Below are 20668 nucleotides of genomic sequence, written 5' to 3'. Positions count from 1 at the left end.
AGAGAAGAAGAGACAGGAGGGAAGGGGAGGGGAGAAGAGAAGAGAATAAAGCTGTGAGGGTTCAGAACATCATATCCCAAAGTGGTACCTTGGCATGCTGAGTATTATGAGCTGAATGAAACTAGGAGGACCAAAGCAGCAGGAAGTATCTCTGACCATTTCATGCATTCCTTCTTGGAAGTGGACCATATTGAGTAGAATTCCCCTCCCGTCGAGCCATAAAATCTAGAAAGGTTACTCTCTAGAAACACTCATTCCATTGAAGATTCATGTGATAGGTGTCCTGCCCCATACCCAGTGGGGAAGAGGGAAGGAATGCCACACAGAGACACAGGAAAGAATCTTGGTGAATGAGTTCTTCCCTGTTTATTAATATTAGGTTATACTATTATTTGACCAATCATTTTTCTCCATAACTATCCACTTCTTCAATAAAATGTCTCATAAAAATAAAATTTTCACTAGAGTTTGCATCATGTTAAATTCTAGTTAAATAAATGTGGTAGGCTTTTCTCTTGTTAATTGTCTTTTGTTGCAGGTGGTGCTAGCTGTTAATTTTGTGGATAGTAAGGAAAAGATAGTGTGTCTTGTTCCCTATAAAAAAGACATAATCATAATCACACTACTAGCTAAGAAGAAAAAAGCTGCAATGTTGCATACAATGTCACTGTGAAGTCAAAAAGGAGACCTAAGATAGCAAGGAGCCCATTCATAGTGCTCCCTATTGGGGCTGGGGATTTAGCTAGATGTTTCTGCCACGTGCCTCGCAAGTGCAACATCCCTAGTTCAATCCCCAGTACCAAAAACAAACAAACAAACAAACAAAACCTCAAACCACAAAACACAGTGCTCCCTATCACCTCTCAGCATGGATTATTGTTCAAAGAGCAGGAACTTGCTGTGATTCTGAACCTCATTCCACCAATATTTGTAACAGATGACAAATACAGACATAAACTACCAGGCCAGGGATTTAGCTCAGTGGTTCTGCCACCTGCCTTGCAAGTGCAAGGTTCCCAGTAAAGTCCCCGGTACCAAAAACGAAAAAGGGGGAAAAAAACCCAAAACAAAAACAAAAAAAGACAGAAACCACAGAATTACTGATATCTAAAGTAAAAACAAGATGATCTTTTAAAATCAAAGAATCAGGCCAGGGATTTATTTAGCTCATTGGTGCTGCACCTGCCTCACAAGTGCAAGGTCCTGAGTTTGATTCCTGGTACCCCCCTAAAAAAGAACTAAGAACATGAGGCTTCAGGAAATAATTTTTTGAGTTATTGATGTTATCCCAACACACTTTTATCTCACTACCATGACATAGTGTTATCTGGTCAGTTTTATCATCAGACTCAAGAAAGATTCCTCATTTAATAAACGGGAAACAATTTGTAAAAGATCAAGCAGGTACAATTAGACACTGGGAAATAATACACATTAGAGTGACTATTATCAACATTACTAAACAAAATAAGTAAAGGTTATATTTCAGTTCATTGCACAAATGAGCTAAATCTTTCAATAGTGGGATTGTGAATAATCTATCATCACGAAAACAAATGGATCTTGATTTATTGTTTGATTTACAATTTTTCAATTGTATGAATGATATATATTCAGTGGAAACTTAACTTTGATTTTTTTTGTTTAGCTTTGTTTCCTTCTTTACTTTATATTTATTTATTTATTTTTGTTTCATTTTCTCAGACAGGGTTTCCTGATGTAGCCCAGGCTGGTCTCAAACACGCAGTGATCCTCCTTCCTCAGCCTCCTGAGAGCCTGGATTACAGGCAAATGCCACCATACCTGGCTTCCACTTTGAATTTTTAAACAATCTTTTTCTCAGAAAACAATATTTGGTACTACAGATATTCCCCGTTTAACAACCTACCTATTTAACAACTACTCATACTAATGACCAAGGCACACTGTTTGAATTTAACTACCTACCATTCAGACTTAGTTCTGTATTATCTTATTTATAGAACCTTAATGTCTTCTTTGGTACAGTATACCTTATTTATACAGTACAGTAATTTTTGCTGATTATACTGTACAGTACATTTCTATAGTTTTATGTTATACATCACAACACTGAATGTGAGTTATGCAGATAAAAGCAAAGTCATCAAATTGGAGTTTCCTTTGATCATTTCTTTGTTCTGAATACTTTAATGTAGGTACTATATACAATTCCTCATTTAGGACCAATTCATTTAACATGACCTAATCACAGGAATGAAATGGCATAATTAAATAAGAATTCTGTATATCTCTTTTGCATTGCTGGATAGCCTTAGCTCCCAGTTAAAGAGGTCATTAAGAGGCTTATCTCTGTATGTCCACACAAAGACTCAAGCACTCAGAGGTGTGGCTTTTGGGAGTGACTGGATCACTGGTGTGTGACACTGGATTAGTGTGTGATTCAATTAACACAGTTCTAGATGTAGATGAAGGATTCACTATAGAGGGAAGATGCACACTGTGTGTGGGTGGCACCAACCAATAGACTTATAGCCTGGATGGAATAAAAAGGGAAAGAAGGAAGTCTCACTGTTTCCTGATTGCCATACCATGGGATATTTCCCCCTGTCATGCCACCCTACTTAGGAGCCAGCCGACTATAGACTGAAACCTCTGCCAACTGAGCTAAAATAAACCTTTCCTCCTTTAATATGTAGGTGTTGGGTATTTTGTCCCAGCAAGAAGAAATTATCTAAGACAGAGGGTAAGTAACCCATATTCTCCAGTATACTGTGGTGCTTACATAATTATTTTGCCCATGTTTAAAGTAGGCTTGGCTAAGCTATGATGTTTGGTAGGTTAGGTGTTTTATATAAATGTACTTTCAGAGTACAGTATTGTTATAGCTTTATTTATAGGTAACCTCATGGCGATCTATACTAAGAATGCAGTTTTATAAAAAAATTAGGATAATAAAACTAATTCCACCACATGGTTATCCTGATTTTTTAACAATGTATGTTTTAGTATATATAGTGTTATATCTGATGTAAATCATCCCCTTTAATTCTAGCGCCTCTGTCTTGTGAATTAAGCAAGGATTTCTCCCTTTTGTTCCTGTTTTGTAATGCTATGAAATTAGTTCTGTTTTGCCATTTCTATTCATGGGGTGCAAGAAATTATATCCCCAAATAATGTCACCTTCTTGACTTTGTCTGTTCCTGCTGCTAATAACAAAAAATGTCTTGGACTAAGTGATTTATAAATAATAGAAATTTCTCACAGTTCTAGAGACTTGGGAGTCCAGGATCAAGGCACCAGCAAATTCAGTGCCTGGTGGGAATAGGTTATGATTTCTTACTGTGACTTCACATGGCAAAGTGCGTATAGGGGAGCTGATCCCTTTCTCTCTAGTTCTTTTATAAAGCACTACTTACATCCAGGAGGCCAGAGTCCTCATAGGCCAATCACCTCCTAGAAGCCCTGTGTTTTTATACTGTTACACTGGAGATTAAATTTTATATAAATTTTGGAGGGGACTTGACATATGGAGTGTTTAAAGCTGAAGAATCTAAGGTAAACCACAGAGACAGGAGGATCTCTCAAATCTTCCCACCCCCTCTCACCTGAAGTGGGTTATGGAAACTAGAACTTCCCTCAACTACTCTTTCCAGAAGTAAGTCATAAAATCTAAGCAGGTTATTCTGTGACATTTCTCCTGTCTACTGTGCCATGTGACACACAGAAGGAAGGAATATCACAAGGAGAATCTAAGAATTATGTGAAAAAACAGATCTTGCTAAATTGTCCCTCCTCATCCTGTTTATTGCCATTAGATCCCATAATTTCATACTCCAATCATATTTCTGTACAACAGTTCATTAAAATACACTTTTTTTTCATTTCTTTTGGTCTCAATATATCAAAGATCCTATGTCATGTAAAACTAGAAATAAATACATTTACATGTTCTCTTTTGATAGTCTCCTTATAGGAACACTAGCCAAAAACCTTACAATGGGTGAGAAAATAAGTCTTTTCACCCTTATATTATCTATTTTCTTCTGAGTCACAATTAAAAAACCAATTTTGCATAGAAAAAGGGAGACAAAAGTCATGAATGTCCTTCTAAAATCACTGGCTTCTGGAGGCTGAAAATAGCCAGGACAAATTCATTCATAGGATAGTGTCTCTCTCTCTCTCCTTTTGACATTTACTTTAAAAGGTGTGGATCATCACCTCTAAAACTGATTACACCATTTTTACCAGCATGCTCTATAAAGGTGATTCATTGTTGCTCAAGCTCCTGAGATTTGTGTGATGAAAAATTTTATAACCACAAGCACAGTTTACCACTGCTTAATAATATACTTTTTGATGTAGGTAGAAGATGCTTAGACTAGGTAATCACCATTGTTTGTAGTTATAACACCATGTGATTCAACACATATTTATAGAATGCCTATACTATTCTAGGTGATGAGCATTTGGTAATTAACAAAGCAAATACAATCTCTGCTATGGGGACAGTAAAACAGACAGCACGTAAATGACAGACACTCAGCAGATTAAAGCCAAATTTTCTACTGCATGCACTGCTATATTTTCATGGTCTGTCAATGCGTAGCAAACTGTAAGCATTCCATAAATATTTTGAAAGAGTAAGGGTGAACATAAGATGCTAATGGACAGAGCTTAAGTACAGAATTTTGTGAAGATTCAACCTGCATAATTCAACTGCCCTGTGGCCATCACGCCACTGCTGCTAGACATACCCCTGTTGCCATTTTCAAAGCCCAAACGCCATAGGAGTGCTATTCACTTTTTGAACTCAGTCCTTATAGATAGATTACTGTAGTTCAGTAGGTAAGGTTACTTTCAAGACATATTACTTTCATACTTATATCTGTAGTTTTTCAATTTAAAGGGCCAGTGACCTGAAGTAGAACAATTTATTGGCAGAAAATAAAAATATGGGAAAGATCATTCAGTAAAAAAAAAAAAATCCTATACTAGAAATGAAAACATGATTCTAATTATGAAACAGGATCAATTATGCCACCATAAAAATTGTCTTCTCTTTTGGAACAGGGGGTAAAGAAAATATCAAGTAGGCATCAGAATGCACATAACATACATGCGATGATTATGTATTTTTGTCTGTCTCTGGAAGGCTGAAATTCTCAGTGGGTGCCTAAGCAGTCTTCCAAAACAAAAATAATCTGAGCTCCAGTTTTACTGTATAATTCATTAAATTATAGTTTTGAACCAACTCAATTCAATATTCTAAGTTTTTCTCTGAAATAAACTGCCTTTTATTTTATTTTAGTTTTTTAAAAATAGGATATGTGAAGTAACAGCCCCATTTATTTTAATGTAGTTTTCAATCCCCCTGTGGACAAATGGGCACACTTAGGTGTCACTTAAATGCAAAACAGTCATTCATCTGTAACAAATACAGGAGGAACTGGATTTTCCTTTTTAAAATGCTTAATTACCTGTATAAAGACAGAAATAAAATAAGGAGTCCAGACCAAATTCATATGGGGTTTGAAATTTCTTTTTCTAAATGAGTACCAAAGACTCAATGTTAGAAGCTATTGTTTGGCCATAAACCAATTATAAAAGAACAAGGGGACCAGGAATTAAAATCAAATATATAAGGCAAGAACCAAAATTAAAAGTTGAGAAAAAGTTGTGTTACTAGGCACAGGACAATATAACACAGTTGAATGTAAAAAAAATCTAATTAATGGTATAGGGAAACCTCCATATTAAGTGTCCCCATGTGGCCAGTTATGTAACCCATGGTTACTTTTTTTAAAAAGTACATGTGTGTAGTACACATATTTACATTCCTTGTGGAATTTGTACATGCACATAACACATCGTGATTCTATTTTTATTCTCTTTCCCTCTCCTCCCTTGTCCCTCCACTTTTTGATCCTCTTCTCATTTGATCTATCTTCCAACTTCCTATTATTTTTAAGTCTTCTCTTTACTTATAATGTAGGTTTCTTATATAAGAAAAACCATGGGGGGCCAGGGATTTAGCTCAGTGGTTCTGCCACCTGCCTCACAAGTGGAAGGACCCAAGTTTGATCCCCGGTACAAAAAAAAAAAAACCAAAAAAACAAAACCGTGATATTTAACCTTGTATGTCTGACTTTTTTCACTTAAATTAGGATTCCCTGCCTCAAATCACTCAAAAACACATTCTTCCACTATTCCTACTCATGACAGTACTCAGTAGCACTAAAGGGCCACACCAAAAACAATATTAGTGATCCAGAGCACTGCAAGTGAAAAATAATTTATTTGGACAGAAATCTAAGTTGTAATTCTCAATTAATATGGGTTCAGCCCTATATCTTACAAGTTACGTGGGAAAGAAAGCACATCAGAGAAGAAAAAGACAGTAAGTTTAACCCTGAAACAAGGTGATTCCCATATACTTATTGCATAAATTTACTTACTATCAGATAAAGAATTCATGGTATTAATTCCCTCTAGAGTTATAAAACAGTGAATCATTCTGCAGTTCAAGATACTTCCTTAAATTTAGAGGAAGAGGATAGGGCTATTAGCTATAATGTAGTTTATCTTTAGACACCAACTTTAATATTAAATAATTCACAGTAAATACTATTTTTCAAGTTTTCCTTTTATATATTTATGTAATTTATGTGCATATACTGCATGTTTACTGGGACATCAAAATGTTTATTTAGCAAGAAATGCTTACTCTCTTATACACTGAAATACATACTTAATCAATCACTTCATCTATCTATTCATCAACATATCTGCTCATCTTTCATAATCCTCAGTTTTCTGATATTATCCAATCTCTTATTGCCCTTAAAATGCATAAGTGCTTTTGGAAAATGTATGAGCACACACATAAAGAAAAAAAAATTCTCAGAGAAAAAAGATAAAAATTCTGATGTTGGTCATTTCCTTTAAGTATTTGGTTACAAAGAAGATTGTTTTGATTTGATTTTGGTCTAATCAAACCTCCTAAGACTTACCTTACATATCTTCTGGGAATTCAGATGAAATTCACTGAGAAATGGTAATTTTTCTGATCTAATTGTACTCTTGCCTATTGTACTTAGTTCAAAACATCATGAAACGAAATGTATGCTGCTAATATAAAAACAGCATACACACAAATTCACGTAGATAGTATTGTAGACTAGCAAGTCTAGTGCCAGGGATTTAGCTCAGTGGTTCCACTCCCTGCCTCACAAGCACAAGGACCACAGTTCAATCCCCAGTACCAAACAAAAAATAAGACTAGCAAGTCGAAAACTAACCACACAGTATACAGGTAGACACACACAAAGACTAACAAATGAACACAATGCTTAAATAAATAAAGGATATTGTCATCTTTTCCACAAACTTATCATGTTGATTTTCTGCTTTGGGGAATTTCTTGATGTCACGTTCCAGATGAATAACTTGCTGTTCCATGGCTGCAAGGTTGCTCTTGAGGATTTGAGCTGAAACTAAAGAACAGTGTGCAAAACATTTAGAATAGTTGACCAGGAGCTCCATGGAACAACCAAAAACAATATCGCTTAAAGTATTTTTTTCAATGTAGAGAATACTTCCATGAAGTTAATTCATATTTTTTAAATTACTGCTCATAAAAATTCTACTCTCCATGAAATAAATAAAAATGTGTATTATACCAAACCATCATGTTTAATATGGGAATGTCACCATTTTACTCAGCCATTAGTTCAAATAAATCCATGTCTATTTAAATTTGATGGAATTCCTAATATTTCATTTTTTAAAATCTAATTCCATGATTAAAGAGAAACTAGATTCAAATAAACCTTATCTTATTAATGCATATTCTTGGCTCTAAATACCCTGACTTTCATAAACTAACCCGTATGGTAAAGTTTCCATCTTTAGTAGTTTTCATAGTCCACAGAGATATGAAAAATAACTATAGTTGCAGAAAGAGAATTTAAATCAAATGCAGTGAACACATGCACATATACACCTACAAAGCTTTAGCATGCCCTCAAACACTATGATCAGTTGCTTTAATTACTCAAACATACTTTGCATTTTTCTCTCATGGACAACTAATAATTTTAAATATTGTATACCAACTACTCCTAAGTACAGGCACACATTCCATATCTCACATGCTGCCTTTTTCACAGAGCTATTTTTTAAAAAAATGACTATTTTACAGATATTCTATTACTGCATGACTGCTAATTATATACAAAAACACTTCTATCTAAAACAACAGTATCTGACAGAATTCTCGGTGAAGAATCAAGGTGTTACAACTCAATAGGTAGCCTGTGACACTGGTTTTTAAAGTCAGGCCTTTGAAATATCATTCTGTTCATTAAAGTTTATAAAACACAAATGAAAAAATATTACAATTTCTTTTTTATAAAAACATTTTGTCTCACTCAAAGACATATGAGCATTACAATAAAGAGTCCATAGACTGACAAAATGAACCCCCTGGCAAATTTCAATCAAACTATTCTGATACAAATTCATCACACTGACACAAAACTTCATAACTCAACAAGAAGAAATCACTTTAGAAATACATGTAAGTTCAAGAGAGTGAAAATCAAACACTAACATTAAAGACTATTTTTTTCTATTAATCTGTCAGTTTAAATATCTCTGTTCAATTTTGTTCTATTTCTTTAGATCTGACAAGCTTGGAAATTATTCTTTATTGGAGAAGTTTAAGAGAGTTTTGTCGTGCAAAAATTTGCTAATGGTTCAGCAATCACTGTTGGTTTTAATTAAAAGGATAAATTTGTTATGAACAAAGTATTTCTGCTTTCAAAACTGAAATTTTTTTTGAGACAGGGTCTCACTAAGTAGTTGAGTCTGACTTGGAACTCACTATGGAGCCCAAGCTGGTCTTGAACTCCCAGAGATCCTCCTACCTCAGCCTCCCGAGTGCTGGATTTACAGGCGTGTGCCACCACGCCCCGCTTGAAACTGAATTTTTTTACTTAGAATTTCCTTGTTTACTTTTACTAGTAATTCAATAATTTTTTTCCTTCCTTATTTGCTTGACTGAAAAACCAAAGCTATGAATTAAACAGTTGCTTGTGTCATTCAACTTCCCTGGATATCAAGGGGTTCAAGACTCACTATCCCAAAATATGGTACCTTGGTATATTGAATATTTTAATCTGAAGCAGATTATAAACCCTCACATGAGATGTGCCATTCTGAAACCCAGAGGAAAGAAACATTCTAACCTCTGACAATGAGGGACAAAAGAAAGAATCTGAATGAACATCCCCTACCAAGTTGCCCCTGGTCTGTTAAACTTAGTTCATACATTTTCTCACTGTCAAATTTTTCCAAGACTCTACATTCTTCATCAAAACTTCCACAGGACATGCTCAGGTTTGTTTTGTTCAGGTCTACATTTCCTTAGGAAAGTGTCCCACATCACAGCAAATTCACATTAATTTGTATTCATTTGTTACAGGGGGCTCAGCTAATGAACCTATAAGAGGTAGAAGGAAAAGGGTTTTTTTTCTCCTCTACAGAAGAAATAAATGCAAGATAACTTTCTGCAATAAACAAAATGTACCAGAGGGCCAGGTTTAGTTCACAATGGTACCGCCCCCCTAAAAGCAACAGTAATATCACTAATAAAAAAGGAAATTATACTAATTTCATCTTCTGATTATTCAATCAAGTTTTGATGCATGACAAATGTCTAGATATCTAAAATAGTAAGATCATATTTTTAGTCCAGTGAAACTGCTTTTACCCTACAGTTGAATTCTGAACAAATCAATATTTTCAGAACACTTTGCTTTTTCCAATTTTACATGTCCAATCCTTACTCTCCTATAAATTCCTCCTGATCTCATCTCCAATTTCTTTACTATTTCATATTGTAGGGACAGAAGGAACTCCTGTGGAGGGTTAAAAGACTCAAGCCCTTGGGTAGTAAAAGCAGCCTCTGTGTGGCTATGAGCAACAAACACCTTTCAAGCAGCTTTGTGGTTTGAAATTTACAGGTTGTGGTTTTGACACCAGCCCCTGTGCAGGCAGCACCGTCCCTCCTAGGGAAGGTTGCCATAACTACACAAATTCCCCCATTAGCCCATAAAACTAAACTCCTAGCACAAGCCTAAAATCTAATCAATCAAGTGTTGACTCTCAGGGGTATGGAGATGGAGCCCCTACTCCATAAAACAGAAACAAAGCCCCAGATTCGGTGATGTCTGTGCCTCTTTACCACTTCTTGTAATATCTACAATAAAATCACTTTCACTTTGTACTGTTCTTCTCTGACTCCTCTTCATCTTTCTATACTGGAGAGAAAGACCCAGAAGTATGAATCTGGGAACCCTAGACCCCAGACCCACTTGACCTAACAATCTGCAGTTTTTGTTTAATAAATATTCCACATTTCATATCACCTTTTACTTTGACTTAGATTTGTCTCATATACATAAACACACAGTCTCCTTCATAAAATCCCAAGCTGTTTCTAGGGCTCAGAATTCAATATCGTGTTTTGGCGTGCTGAATAATTTGATCTAAGGAAACTGGAAGGCCTCAAATGCAAGTTCTCTTTGATCTTCTGCCCTTCTATCTCTAGTCCTTCTTTTTATACATAAGAGAGTCAGAAATCATTGTTCCTCTTCCACATATAGGTCATAGAAAGTAGAACTCTTCTTTGCCAAAACAAGTCATAATCCCTAGGAATGTCTCTCCCTTCTCACTTGAAAACCCTCATTCTGGAGGAGTCCTACCCTATACAGTAGCTGGAAGAAAGAAATGATACAGATGCTAAGCAGAATCTGAACAAGAGGCATTGCTAAATACCCCCACCGTGTTATCTTTAGGTCATACCAGCTACTCTGGTACAAATTATATTTCCACACAGCTGTTCATTTTTCATAAAACCTAAGCATAAAAATAGACAGCTTTCCTTGAGTCTTTAGGTTCCCATTTTGGAAGATTCCCATGTCTTGTAAATATGCACTGAATTCATTTATGTTATCCTTTTTTTAACCCATTTTAAGTACCTGCCATCACCCTTATGATGAGAAAATGTATCACCACATTCTGACTCATGCTTCTTAATGGTAAGATACATATCTCTTTCCTTTTCCTCAATACATATCATTGTAATTTATCCATGTTAATTGATAAATTTTTTTGAATGGATATGTCTATTTCAAGAAGTTTGGGCTCTCATTTAAATTTATGCCCACTACTGCAACTAGATAGAAGTTAGGCACAATCATAATAACTGAATGTTGCCTTTATGAATTATGAACACAGAAAGGAAGCAGGACATGAGAATCTGTCTAAAATACATATGAGAAGGAGGGTTGCAGGTAATGTCTACCAAATAGAAAAGTAAGGAAATGAGAAAAGGGAGAGAAATAATAGGCACTTTTATTAGGTTCTTGTATTCTGCTCTCCCACTAAATTATTAATATTGCATCTACACAAAACAGAATGAAATGTTGCACATGTAATCTGAAGATTTTAGTTTACATGCAAATTTATGGCTGCATTAAATAATACATTATACAAAGGTTTATCTCTATATTATGTAATATTTGAGTTAGAAATGACAATAGAGAGGATTTAGACCAACTTTCAAATTACAAAAGTTCAGACTATACATTTTTATAATCTAAGTCCCTGGGAACCAGAGCATAGGATAAAATGCTTATTTATTGGGGGTGGATGAGAGATCCCAGATAAATAACAATGAGAGAAATGGGAAGAAAATACATATAAGAGAGTAAGTTAAAGAACTGACCACAGCTTTGCAAAAAATAGACTTGGTTGCTTAGTATCTCAGATTTTTTCCACTTCAGCTGACTTCCTAGACATGTAACATGTACAGTCACACTGGGATCCATACTCAGAAGGGCCCTGCACTTTGTTTAGTGCTTTGTTTTCACTGCTTGGAAATACATAATAATTTCTGCAGTGGGGCCCCACTTTTTCATTTTTTCTCTGGACCTCACACATTACATAGTAAGTCCTGGTCTCCAGATAAAACAAATCTAACTTGGAATACATAGCTAGAGGGAGTGAGCAGTTCATTTACCTGCTGGCTCCTTCATATTTCCTATTTATTCACTGATGAAATGTTGCTGTTTCTAGTTGTATTATGTTCTTCCTTTGGCTAGGGAGTAAATGGCGTGGGTTTGGAGAGGGGAAAGAGGGGTTGGCAGAGAAGAGTGCCCAGTAAGCCTAGGTGATGCCTTCACTAGATCTACAACAGAGTATGCCTTATATACAATGTAGTTGATTCCATTTTTGAGAGCTGACATCATTAGAACAATTGTTATTTACCTATAATCCGAATCAGCCCACTTGAACACTTTCTAGTTAGTCCTAATTTTGCCCTGTAGCAACAATGATCAAGTGAACTCTCTGTTTCACAGGAGAAATATAACTTGCATTTTGGTAGTCTACTCAGGCTAAAACTATTTCCTTCAATGAGTTCTTCTATGGTATATAAGTCATTAATTAAATTCTTAAGTCACATTTATTAAGTGCTAACTATGTGCTAGACATTATTATAAGTAGTTTCATGTGTAAACGCATATAATCATCCTAAAAATTCCTCTCTCTCTCTCTCTCTCTTTTTGTTTTGGCACCAGGGATTCAACTCAGATCCTTGAGCTTGCAAAGCAGGTGGCGGAATCACTAGCTAAATCCCCTGCCCAAAAATACATTCTTAAGGAAGAGCATAATATGAACAAAGTGACGACTTTCCAGGAAAATGATAAATGTAAAGCACTGTCTCCAGAAAGAACAGCATCTTCAAATAAAATCTGTACTCTTCAGTAACCATTAGCACAAGCACATATTACTCATACATGGAGCTGTGGCTGAGATTGGTGTGAGAGGAATGGTCTTAGAAGTCAGATTATTAGTCGTGCTACCTTGATTCCAGGGATGTATAGCCGCTCTGGGCCTTATATTTTCTGATTGGCAAAATGAAGATAATAATACCTTCCTTAAAGATTGGTAGTTCAAACTGGATAAAGAAGATGTGTTTTTTCTATAAAATGGAATACTACTCAGCCACAAAGAATGAGAAGAAATTAGATTCATTCATAGGAAAACAGATTCATATTGAGGATAAACTCCTAAGTGAAATAAATAAGTCACACGTGTAAATACCGAACAGTTTCTCTGGTGTGAACAAACTATGATAGTACATAAGATCCTAATGAGATAATTGACACTGTGAAATAGGAAGAAAAGGGCTAAAGGTGTAGGGAAAGTGGGAAGGGTAGAAGAAAGGTAATAAGGGAAAGAAAAAAATAGGAGAAAAGGAAAAAATGGAAATGAAGTGTTTGTAAAGGAGGAGGGAAGGAGGGGTGAAGGCAGGGAAGGGACAAGGGGAAAAAATGAGAACCAAGACCTGTCATGTAAATACAAGATCCCAATGATGAATGTAACTGTGCTGCATACCTAAAATGTACCAATAAATGCAATGAGAAAAAAAGATTGGTAGTTCAATATAAATAATCTAATAAAGTATACTTTTGATTTGGTAAATAATAGGTAAACTATAAATGTTCCTTTCATGTTTTATTATTCTTCCATTTACTTTCCTTCTTTTGTTTTTGGTACAAAGAATTGAACTCAGGACCTTGCACTTGCCAGGCAGCCATGGACATCCTACTTTCTAACAAAAATTCTACTGTCTACGTGCCACCAAGAATGAAACAACAAGCAAACCTCTGCACCTGCTACCTCCATTATGGCCTGATTTCATTAAATATTGGCCTTCTTTCTAATCAGAAAAACGAAACTTGTGTTTTCTGTTTGTAGGTTTTACAAGGTACAGGGAATTTTATGTCTGGGAAGCAGTGACATTTACAGTAATGAACAGCCAATGAGTTGTAAATATTAGCAAGCTTCAAGTTTTAAAGAATATTCTTGGAAACTAAACCCTGCATATAGTTTTTATATCCTTGCACTCTTTAAAAGTAATTATTTTGACTTTCTAGATTTTTCTAAAAGATAATAAAACAATTAGCAGGTGTTTACCTGCCTGATTATTTTTCTTGAAATTTTTTTTTTTTCTGGGGATCGAACTCAGGACCATTCGCTTGCAAGGCAGGCGTGGTGCCACTGAGCTAAATCTCTGGCCCTGTCATGAATACATTTGTTTCAATCTAAAAAAGTTGGAGTCTAAGTTAGCTCTTAGCCTGCCTTACTTTTAATACTCACTAGCACTGTATGTGTGTTTGTGTGTGTGTTCACATGTGAGGGAGAGAGAGAGACAGGGGGAGAGAGAGAGAGAGAGAGAGAGAGAGAGAGAGAGAGAGAGAGAGAGAGAACAGAGGACAGGATCAGAGAGAGAGAGAGAGAGAGAGAGAACAGAGAGAGAGAACAGAGACAGAGAGACGGAGAGAGAGAAATGGCAGATAAACTGAGACTGGCAGAAACAGAGGCAATAAGATAAAAGAGATGGAGAATGAAATATTTTTATTGGAGGTGGCAGAAAGAGGAGGGGAGCTGAAGCTCTGAGAATATTTTGAGTAACAGAGTGGATTACGAATGCTTGCCTTTTTCATAGCCTTGGCTTCAGGGTATATTTTTGTGCCTGTCATTATATTAGTTCACTAGTATAAATTAGGCAGTCTTTAATGACAGCACAAACATTTCCTATCTGAGTAAATTCCCACTACAGGCATTTTCAATGACTGATTACAGTCAGTCTTGTGGCACTTTAACTTTTTTTCTCTCATTTCATTTTGTACATCTGTTACTGAATTATTGAAACTGAATTATAACACTAAAAATTAAATTATAGCTATTGAGGTTTTTATTATGGCTTTCTTTCATGTACTTCATAAATAACCTTTTAAGTTAGTATACTCTCTTGAGTTATATGTAGCAGAAACTTTCCCCACAGATCTTGTTTATCTACTTCTTCAGTTGATAAATATACATGTACCTTTTCTCCTGCTTCAAGGAAATATATGATAGTGGGCTAATCTTCATTCAAGACATTTTAAGTGACACGCTTCCTCTAATCCATGATTTTAAGAAAGTAAGGATAAGATACATGTAAGAGAGATTTTGAATGGAAAGACTTCAATTCTATAGTATATAAGTTACTAATTGCATTAAAGTGAAATACACACACAGACACATGCAGGGCTCTCATAACTTTCTCTAGACTATTCAGAATGTGTAATTTTATGTAAATATAAAAGCTTTTCTAGAAACTTATGGATTTTTTTCTATGAATTAAATATTCCTGTTAATTTTAACCATTTAAAAAATATCAGGACTTTTTACATCTTTCCTCCATAAAAGACGAAGTAAAAATTTACTTTTTAAGCCTATATGTGAATAGGCCCAAATATCATTATAAGCATTCTCGAATTTCCCCTAACTGAAGACATTTAGTTGACAAATTACAATTAGCTGAGGAACATACCATTAAAGTGACGCATTCAGAAGGCACATATAAAAAGAAAAGAAATATTACAAGTACCTTGAACAACAGGCACTATTGTATTCTTTCTTAAGTGTATTTACATGTTAACAGTTTCATTTTGTATGAGTGTTATACATAGAAATAAAGCAAATATGCTTATACAGTAACAATAGCAAAAGCTCATCACTATGTGCTTCTTTGGCCTCTAAAGATAAGAAATTCCTATAGTGAAAAAAATTCTTAGAAAATGACTAATTTTTAAGAGGAAAAATTTGTTAAGAAATTTATCTTAACAGAACATGCAAGTTACTTAGCATTCCTTAAATTTAAAAATATGCATCTTGGGCTGGGGATGATATTTAGTAGTAGAAAACTTGCCTAGGAGGCATAAGGCCCTGGGTTACATCCCCAGCATCACTAAACATGTAATAATAATAATAATAATAATAATAAGTTACAATTTTAAAAATGTGTCTCCAATAACTATTCAGAAATACCATTATTTGTCCTTCTCACATGTGTTCCTGAGGATAAAGCATAGTTTTTCTAAATGGGATTCAAAGTATGGACTGAAGTGATGCTGAGAGCAGATGAGTATCAATACAAAAACTAAATTTTCTATTTTAAATCTAAAAACTCACTAAAGTACATTTGAACAACTGCGTTCATATATTTGTACAAGTTCTCATTGTGAAAGCCTCAATCTAAATCCATTTTTTTAAAAAAATACAGAGATAGAGCTTCTACTGCAAAGGAAATAAAGTAAACTCAACTAGTGGAAAGTATGGCTGAAGGATAGTGGGTAGAGGAAAATTAGGGGACATAAGAAAATCTCTAAATAATGTTATTTTAAAAAATGCTTTAGCTTGACCATGGAACCAACAATAGTGCAGAGCTGCTGGTGATGAATTGGTCTCTCATCACCTGCTGTCTCTTCTGCAACTATTATTCTGCCAGTAGCAAAGCTATGTGTAGATTTTAAAATCAAAGCTTGAAAAATACACTGAAATCTTCCACTCTTGTTGACAGTCTTAGCTCAAGGCCCGGATTAGAAGTACATATGCAAGTTAATAATTCTAAAAGCAATTCTGGACATAGTTTTGTTGGACTAATTTGTTCTAGTCAGAAGAAAAACATTCAACAGAGAAGAATCTTTATAAAAGTTCATTTGTTTCCTTCACAATAAAAAAAACCCTCCATCCATGCACACCTCAAATTTAAATGGGTCAAGTTTTTATTGAATGCAGATTGGTCTATGCTGAATTGTTCTCTCCTGTAGAGTTTATTTAAATGGTTGAAATTCTCATTAAAAAAGCTTTATAGATCCTTCAAATGCTGAGGAATCCTTTATGACTATCCTATGCTAATGTTTTCACTTGTCAGACCTATTTTATGCATTTTTCATCTTGGAATTAGAACACTAATGGCAGAAGTGGACCCTGTCACCTGGGTGTGGTGGTGCATACCTATAGCCTATAATTTCATGAGTTTGAGACCAGCTTGGGCTACATAGTAAGTTCAAGGTCAGCCTGAACTACACAGCCAGACCCTATCTCAAACAAAGCAAACAAACAAAAAAGTGAACACTGTCAAAGGTAGCTACTTAATAGGACAATTGAAGGGCTTAAAATTAATTACCAAAATTACAGAAAAATAAAGCCTATGAAAAATCTTGACTATTTCATTAAGACTGTAAGATGAAAATCCTAGTTTGTGAGATCCAGAATTATCCATTTGAGTATATGCTTATATGTGTATGTGTGTGTGTTTACTTTTGAAAAGTTATAATTGAGTAAATATTATTTTGAAATCACAAAAGGGCCATGGATTTAGCTCAGCGGTGTTGCCACCTGCCTCACAAGCATTAGCTACCGAGTTTGATCCCCGGTACCAAATAAATAAATAAATGAATAAATGAATAAAATAAAATCACATAACATACAGAAAACAACTTACATTTAATACTGTCAACATTCTGATATAATGAACACTATTTCACACCAGGACAACTGTCTGCTTCTTGAATACACATTCACAAATGCTTTAATCAGAGTAACCCCTTAATGGGTATTTACTAATATGTCCTCCTTACTTATGGTAATCCTATATCTTTAGCAATGTGTGAAGAAGAGCACATGTACTGATAAATAATTTGAATAGATTTTGTTTCAAATGTTTTTTTGGCAAAAATTAAATATAAGTAGGTAGTGTCTTCGTAAAGCTATAATTTAAACGAAAATGTTAGTCTCCTTGGGTATATCTTTTGTGATCATGGCTAAATTTTTCATGAAGGCTATTGCTGAATTCATCAAGGAAATGAAAAGGATTACATAATGTGGGATCGTTATTTTTGTATTGGACAGTTTTTCTAGAAAAAGCTTAATGTGTGAAGTCCAGAAGAATGTACAAATATGAAGTTATCACGACTTCAATGATATTATACTAAAGTTATAATAATGAAGCCAATGGTGCCCATTGTATAATAGTGTGGCCTGGATTACAAATTAGTCTGTTGGATAGGAGGGTTATAGGTCAGACAAAATGCCTGGAAAGGTATGTTAACCCTATGGTTACATTTTCCTTATTCAGTAATTGACCATGATTATTAATAGGATTTCTACGTGCCCAGAAATAAGAGATTGGCAATACAAATTAAAGCAATTAGAGAAATGTCACTGTGATAGTTTTCTAAATTCCTCCCCACTGATAATCAGTCCATAAATAAAGTAGTGCTTGATTAGTTATCACTTCATAAATCTATTTTGCTTTAAATATATTTGCCCAGTAGCCAAACAAGAGATTAAAACAGAAATGAGCTTTGAGAGGCAGGCAGGGCCTTCTAGGCCAGGAGAATTTTAGCCTTCTCCTAGAAGGTATCAGCCTAAGTGCAGTTGAAAAACACTGAAGTGCTATAAGCAGGAGTTGATTAAATTCATACTTAAAAAAAGATAACTTTGTGCCAGGCATAGTGGCGCACACCTGTAATCCCAGTACTCAGAGGCTGAGGCAGGAGGATCACTGTGAATTCAAGACCAGCCTGGGCTACATAGTGAGTTCCAGGGCAGTCTCAACTACATAGTGAGGCCCTGTCTCAAAAAACAAACAAGCATACAAACAAAAGACAATTTTGTGAAAAATGAATTGTAGCTCAGACAGGAGATGATGGTGGCTTTGAATAGGATGGTCAAAGATTACATTTGGAAGTGAAGGGAGTTCATTAAATAAAATTTTTTAAAATCCACAAAACCCTGTGAACTATGAAAATAAGTATCAGAATTACACCCAAAAGGAGGAGAAAATTGAAAAAAACCTGATTGTTTTTTATTCATAAGGCACATGATTGGCACATTAACACTAGCACCAAGAGAAAGGGTTGAGGCTAGCTAGGCAAAGCAGGTTTCATCATACTTTGGTCCCTCTTTGTCTCTCACTGCCTCTACTTCTGCTATTCAATAGTATGCCTTTTTACCGCTTGTAGTTCTACACTCTTCTTCTACAGTATATATTGTTATCACTTTCAGTGTTGGTTTTCTTGGAAGTCTTGGAACAGTCACTGCAATTAATTGCTGAGTTCCTTATTGGCGAGCAATTCTTTTAAGGTAAAGGCAATGTTTACTTATATATTTTAATTAAATATGAACAGTATAATTACCACTCCTGAGTGAACGAGGATGCTACACACACCTACTTCTTTTTTGCGATCAGTAATTCAGTAATTCTTTTGTTGTGTTTTTTTTGTTTTTTTTTTTTTTTTGTACCAGGGTTTGAACTTTGGCTCTTGCGCTTGTGAGGCCGGCCGCAGAACAACTGAGCTAAATCCTTGGCCCTGCTGTCAGTAATTCTGTTGTTGCCCTGTATGTGATAAAGTCCTTCAAGAACCTGTCCTTTTCAGAATCTTAACAACTTCAAAAGGGCAATCATCACCACAACAATTAGTGAGTTACATTTGCCACTGTAATCTCTAAGCTTTAGTATTTTAAAATGAAGGTATAGGGCCAGGGATTTAGCTCAGTGGCACCATGCCTACCTCATCAAGCGCAAGGTCCTGAGTCTGATCCCCAGTATCCTCCAAAGAAAATGAAAGAAAGAAAAGTAAAGTATAATAGTTACAGCTCATTTTACCCAAAATATTTTTCTAATATTTGCATATCTTCTGTGGGACAGTAATGGATTTTTAAAAACTTCAAATCCATACAAATGATAATTACTTTCAAAGTAGATATTACAGTGGACCCTTGACTTGCGAACTTGAAGAGTTCCCAAGCGCTTGTTGTAACTAAAGTTGGTTCTAAGTCAATACAGCTGAGATCTGGATGTTTACCTAGGTACACACTATAGATAACAAGAGGCAGATGAATCTTCCATTAATCTAATTAACCGAAGTCGTTTGTATGCTACACCAGTTGTAATTTTAGAGTCCACTGGAATTACATAGGTCTATCAATCTCCCACCAAATATGAAGGCAGTTACTATTTCAGTATCAAATGTGGTTGGTTATTTGAAAGTTGTAGAATAATATTTTATGGATATAACCACAGGAAGTTCATGCAACCAGATATCAGCCCAGAATTATTTATTGATAAAACAGAGATAGTGATGGACATAATATAGGTTCTTGCTAAACAGCTTTTCTAGTAACAGAAACTAGCCATCAAATATAAAATAGGTTTTATTTTTTGCAGCACCGGGGATCAAACCCAAGCCTCACATATGTTGTACAAGTGCTCTACCACTGAGTTACATCCCCAACTATAAAACATGTTTTGATATTTAGAAAACTGTATTAAAACATAGATAAACAAACTGTATCTTGATTTGATTTCATGAAATGCATCTAGCAGAGTGCCCAGCATATAAAAGGAGCTGACTAAATGTATTTCAAGCCTAAATTTGAGTCTATGTGAAGAATGTGTCCTACTAAATAGTCCTCATAGAAATCCATTTCCAACTTAGCCAATAGTGACATAATAAAATCTACTTTCACACTGTGACAGACTTGTCTTTTAAAAACAAAAATCTGATTTTGCTATTGTAAGGGTTAAAACCAATCAGCAAACTAGATGTTATGATAGAAAAAAATTGCTCTTTACAGCCATACATATATCTTTTTACTACTTTTTCCACTATTTCTAGTGTGAATGGGCAAGTTACTTAACCTTTGTGAACATTAGTTTCCTGATATGGGAAAAATAATTCTAACCTCATAAGATAGTTAAGATAATTAAATGAAGTAATAT

The 20668-nt window shown here is 35.0% G+C and overlaps 1 protein-coding gene across 1 annotated transcript in view; it reads right to left on the bottom strand.

Moving 5' to 3' along the window:
• Diaph2 (diaphanous related formin 2) overlaps positions 1 to 20668 on the bottom strand; it is an 857618-nt gene that overhangs the window by 325062 nt on the left and 511888 nt on the right. The window contains 1 exon segment of the mRNA XM_033760220.1: positions 7351 to 7475. Within this exon segment, the coding sequence (XP_033616111.1) occupies positions 7351 to 7475 (125 nt within the window).

Source organism: Fukomys damarensis, unplaced genomic scaffold (assembly GCF_012274545.1).
Source record: "Fukomys damarensis isolate Sample0158 unplaced genomic scaffold, DMR_v1.0_HiC HiC_scaffold_39, whole genome shotgun sequence".
Lineage (NCBI taxonomy): Eukaryota > Metazoa > Chordata > Mammalia > Rodentia > Bathyergidae > Fukomys > Fukomys damarensis.
Note: the sequence above shows the minus strand (reverse complement) of the source record. Positions and strands in the feature narration are given on the sequence as shown.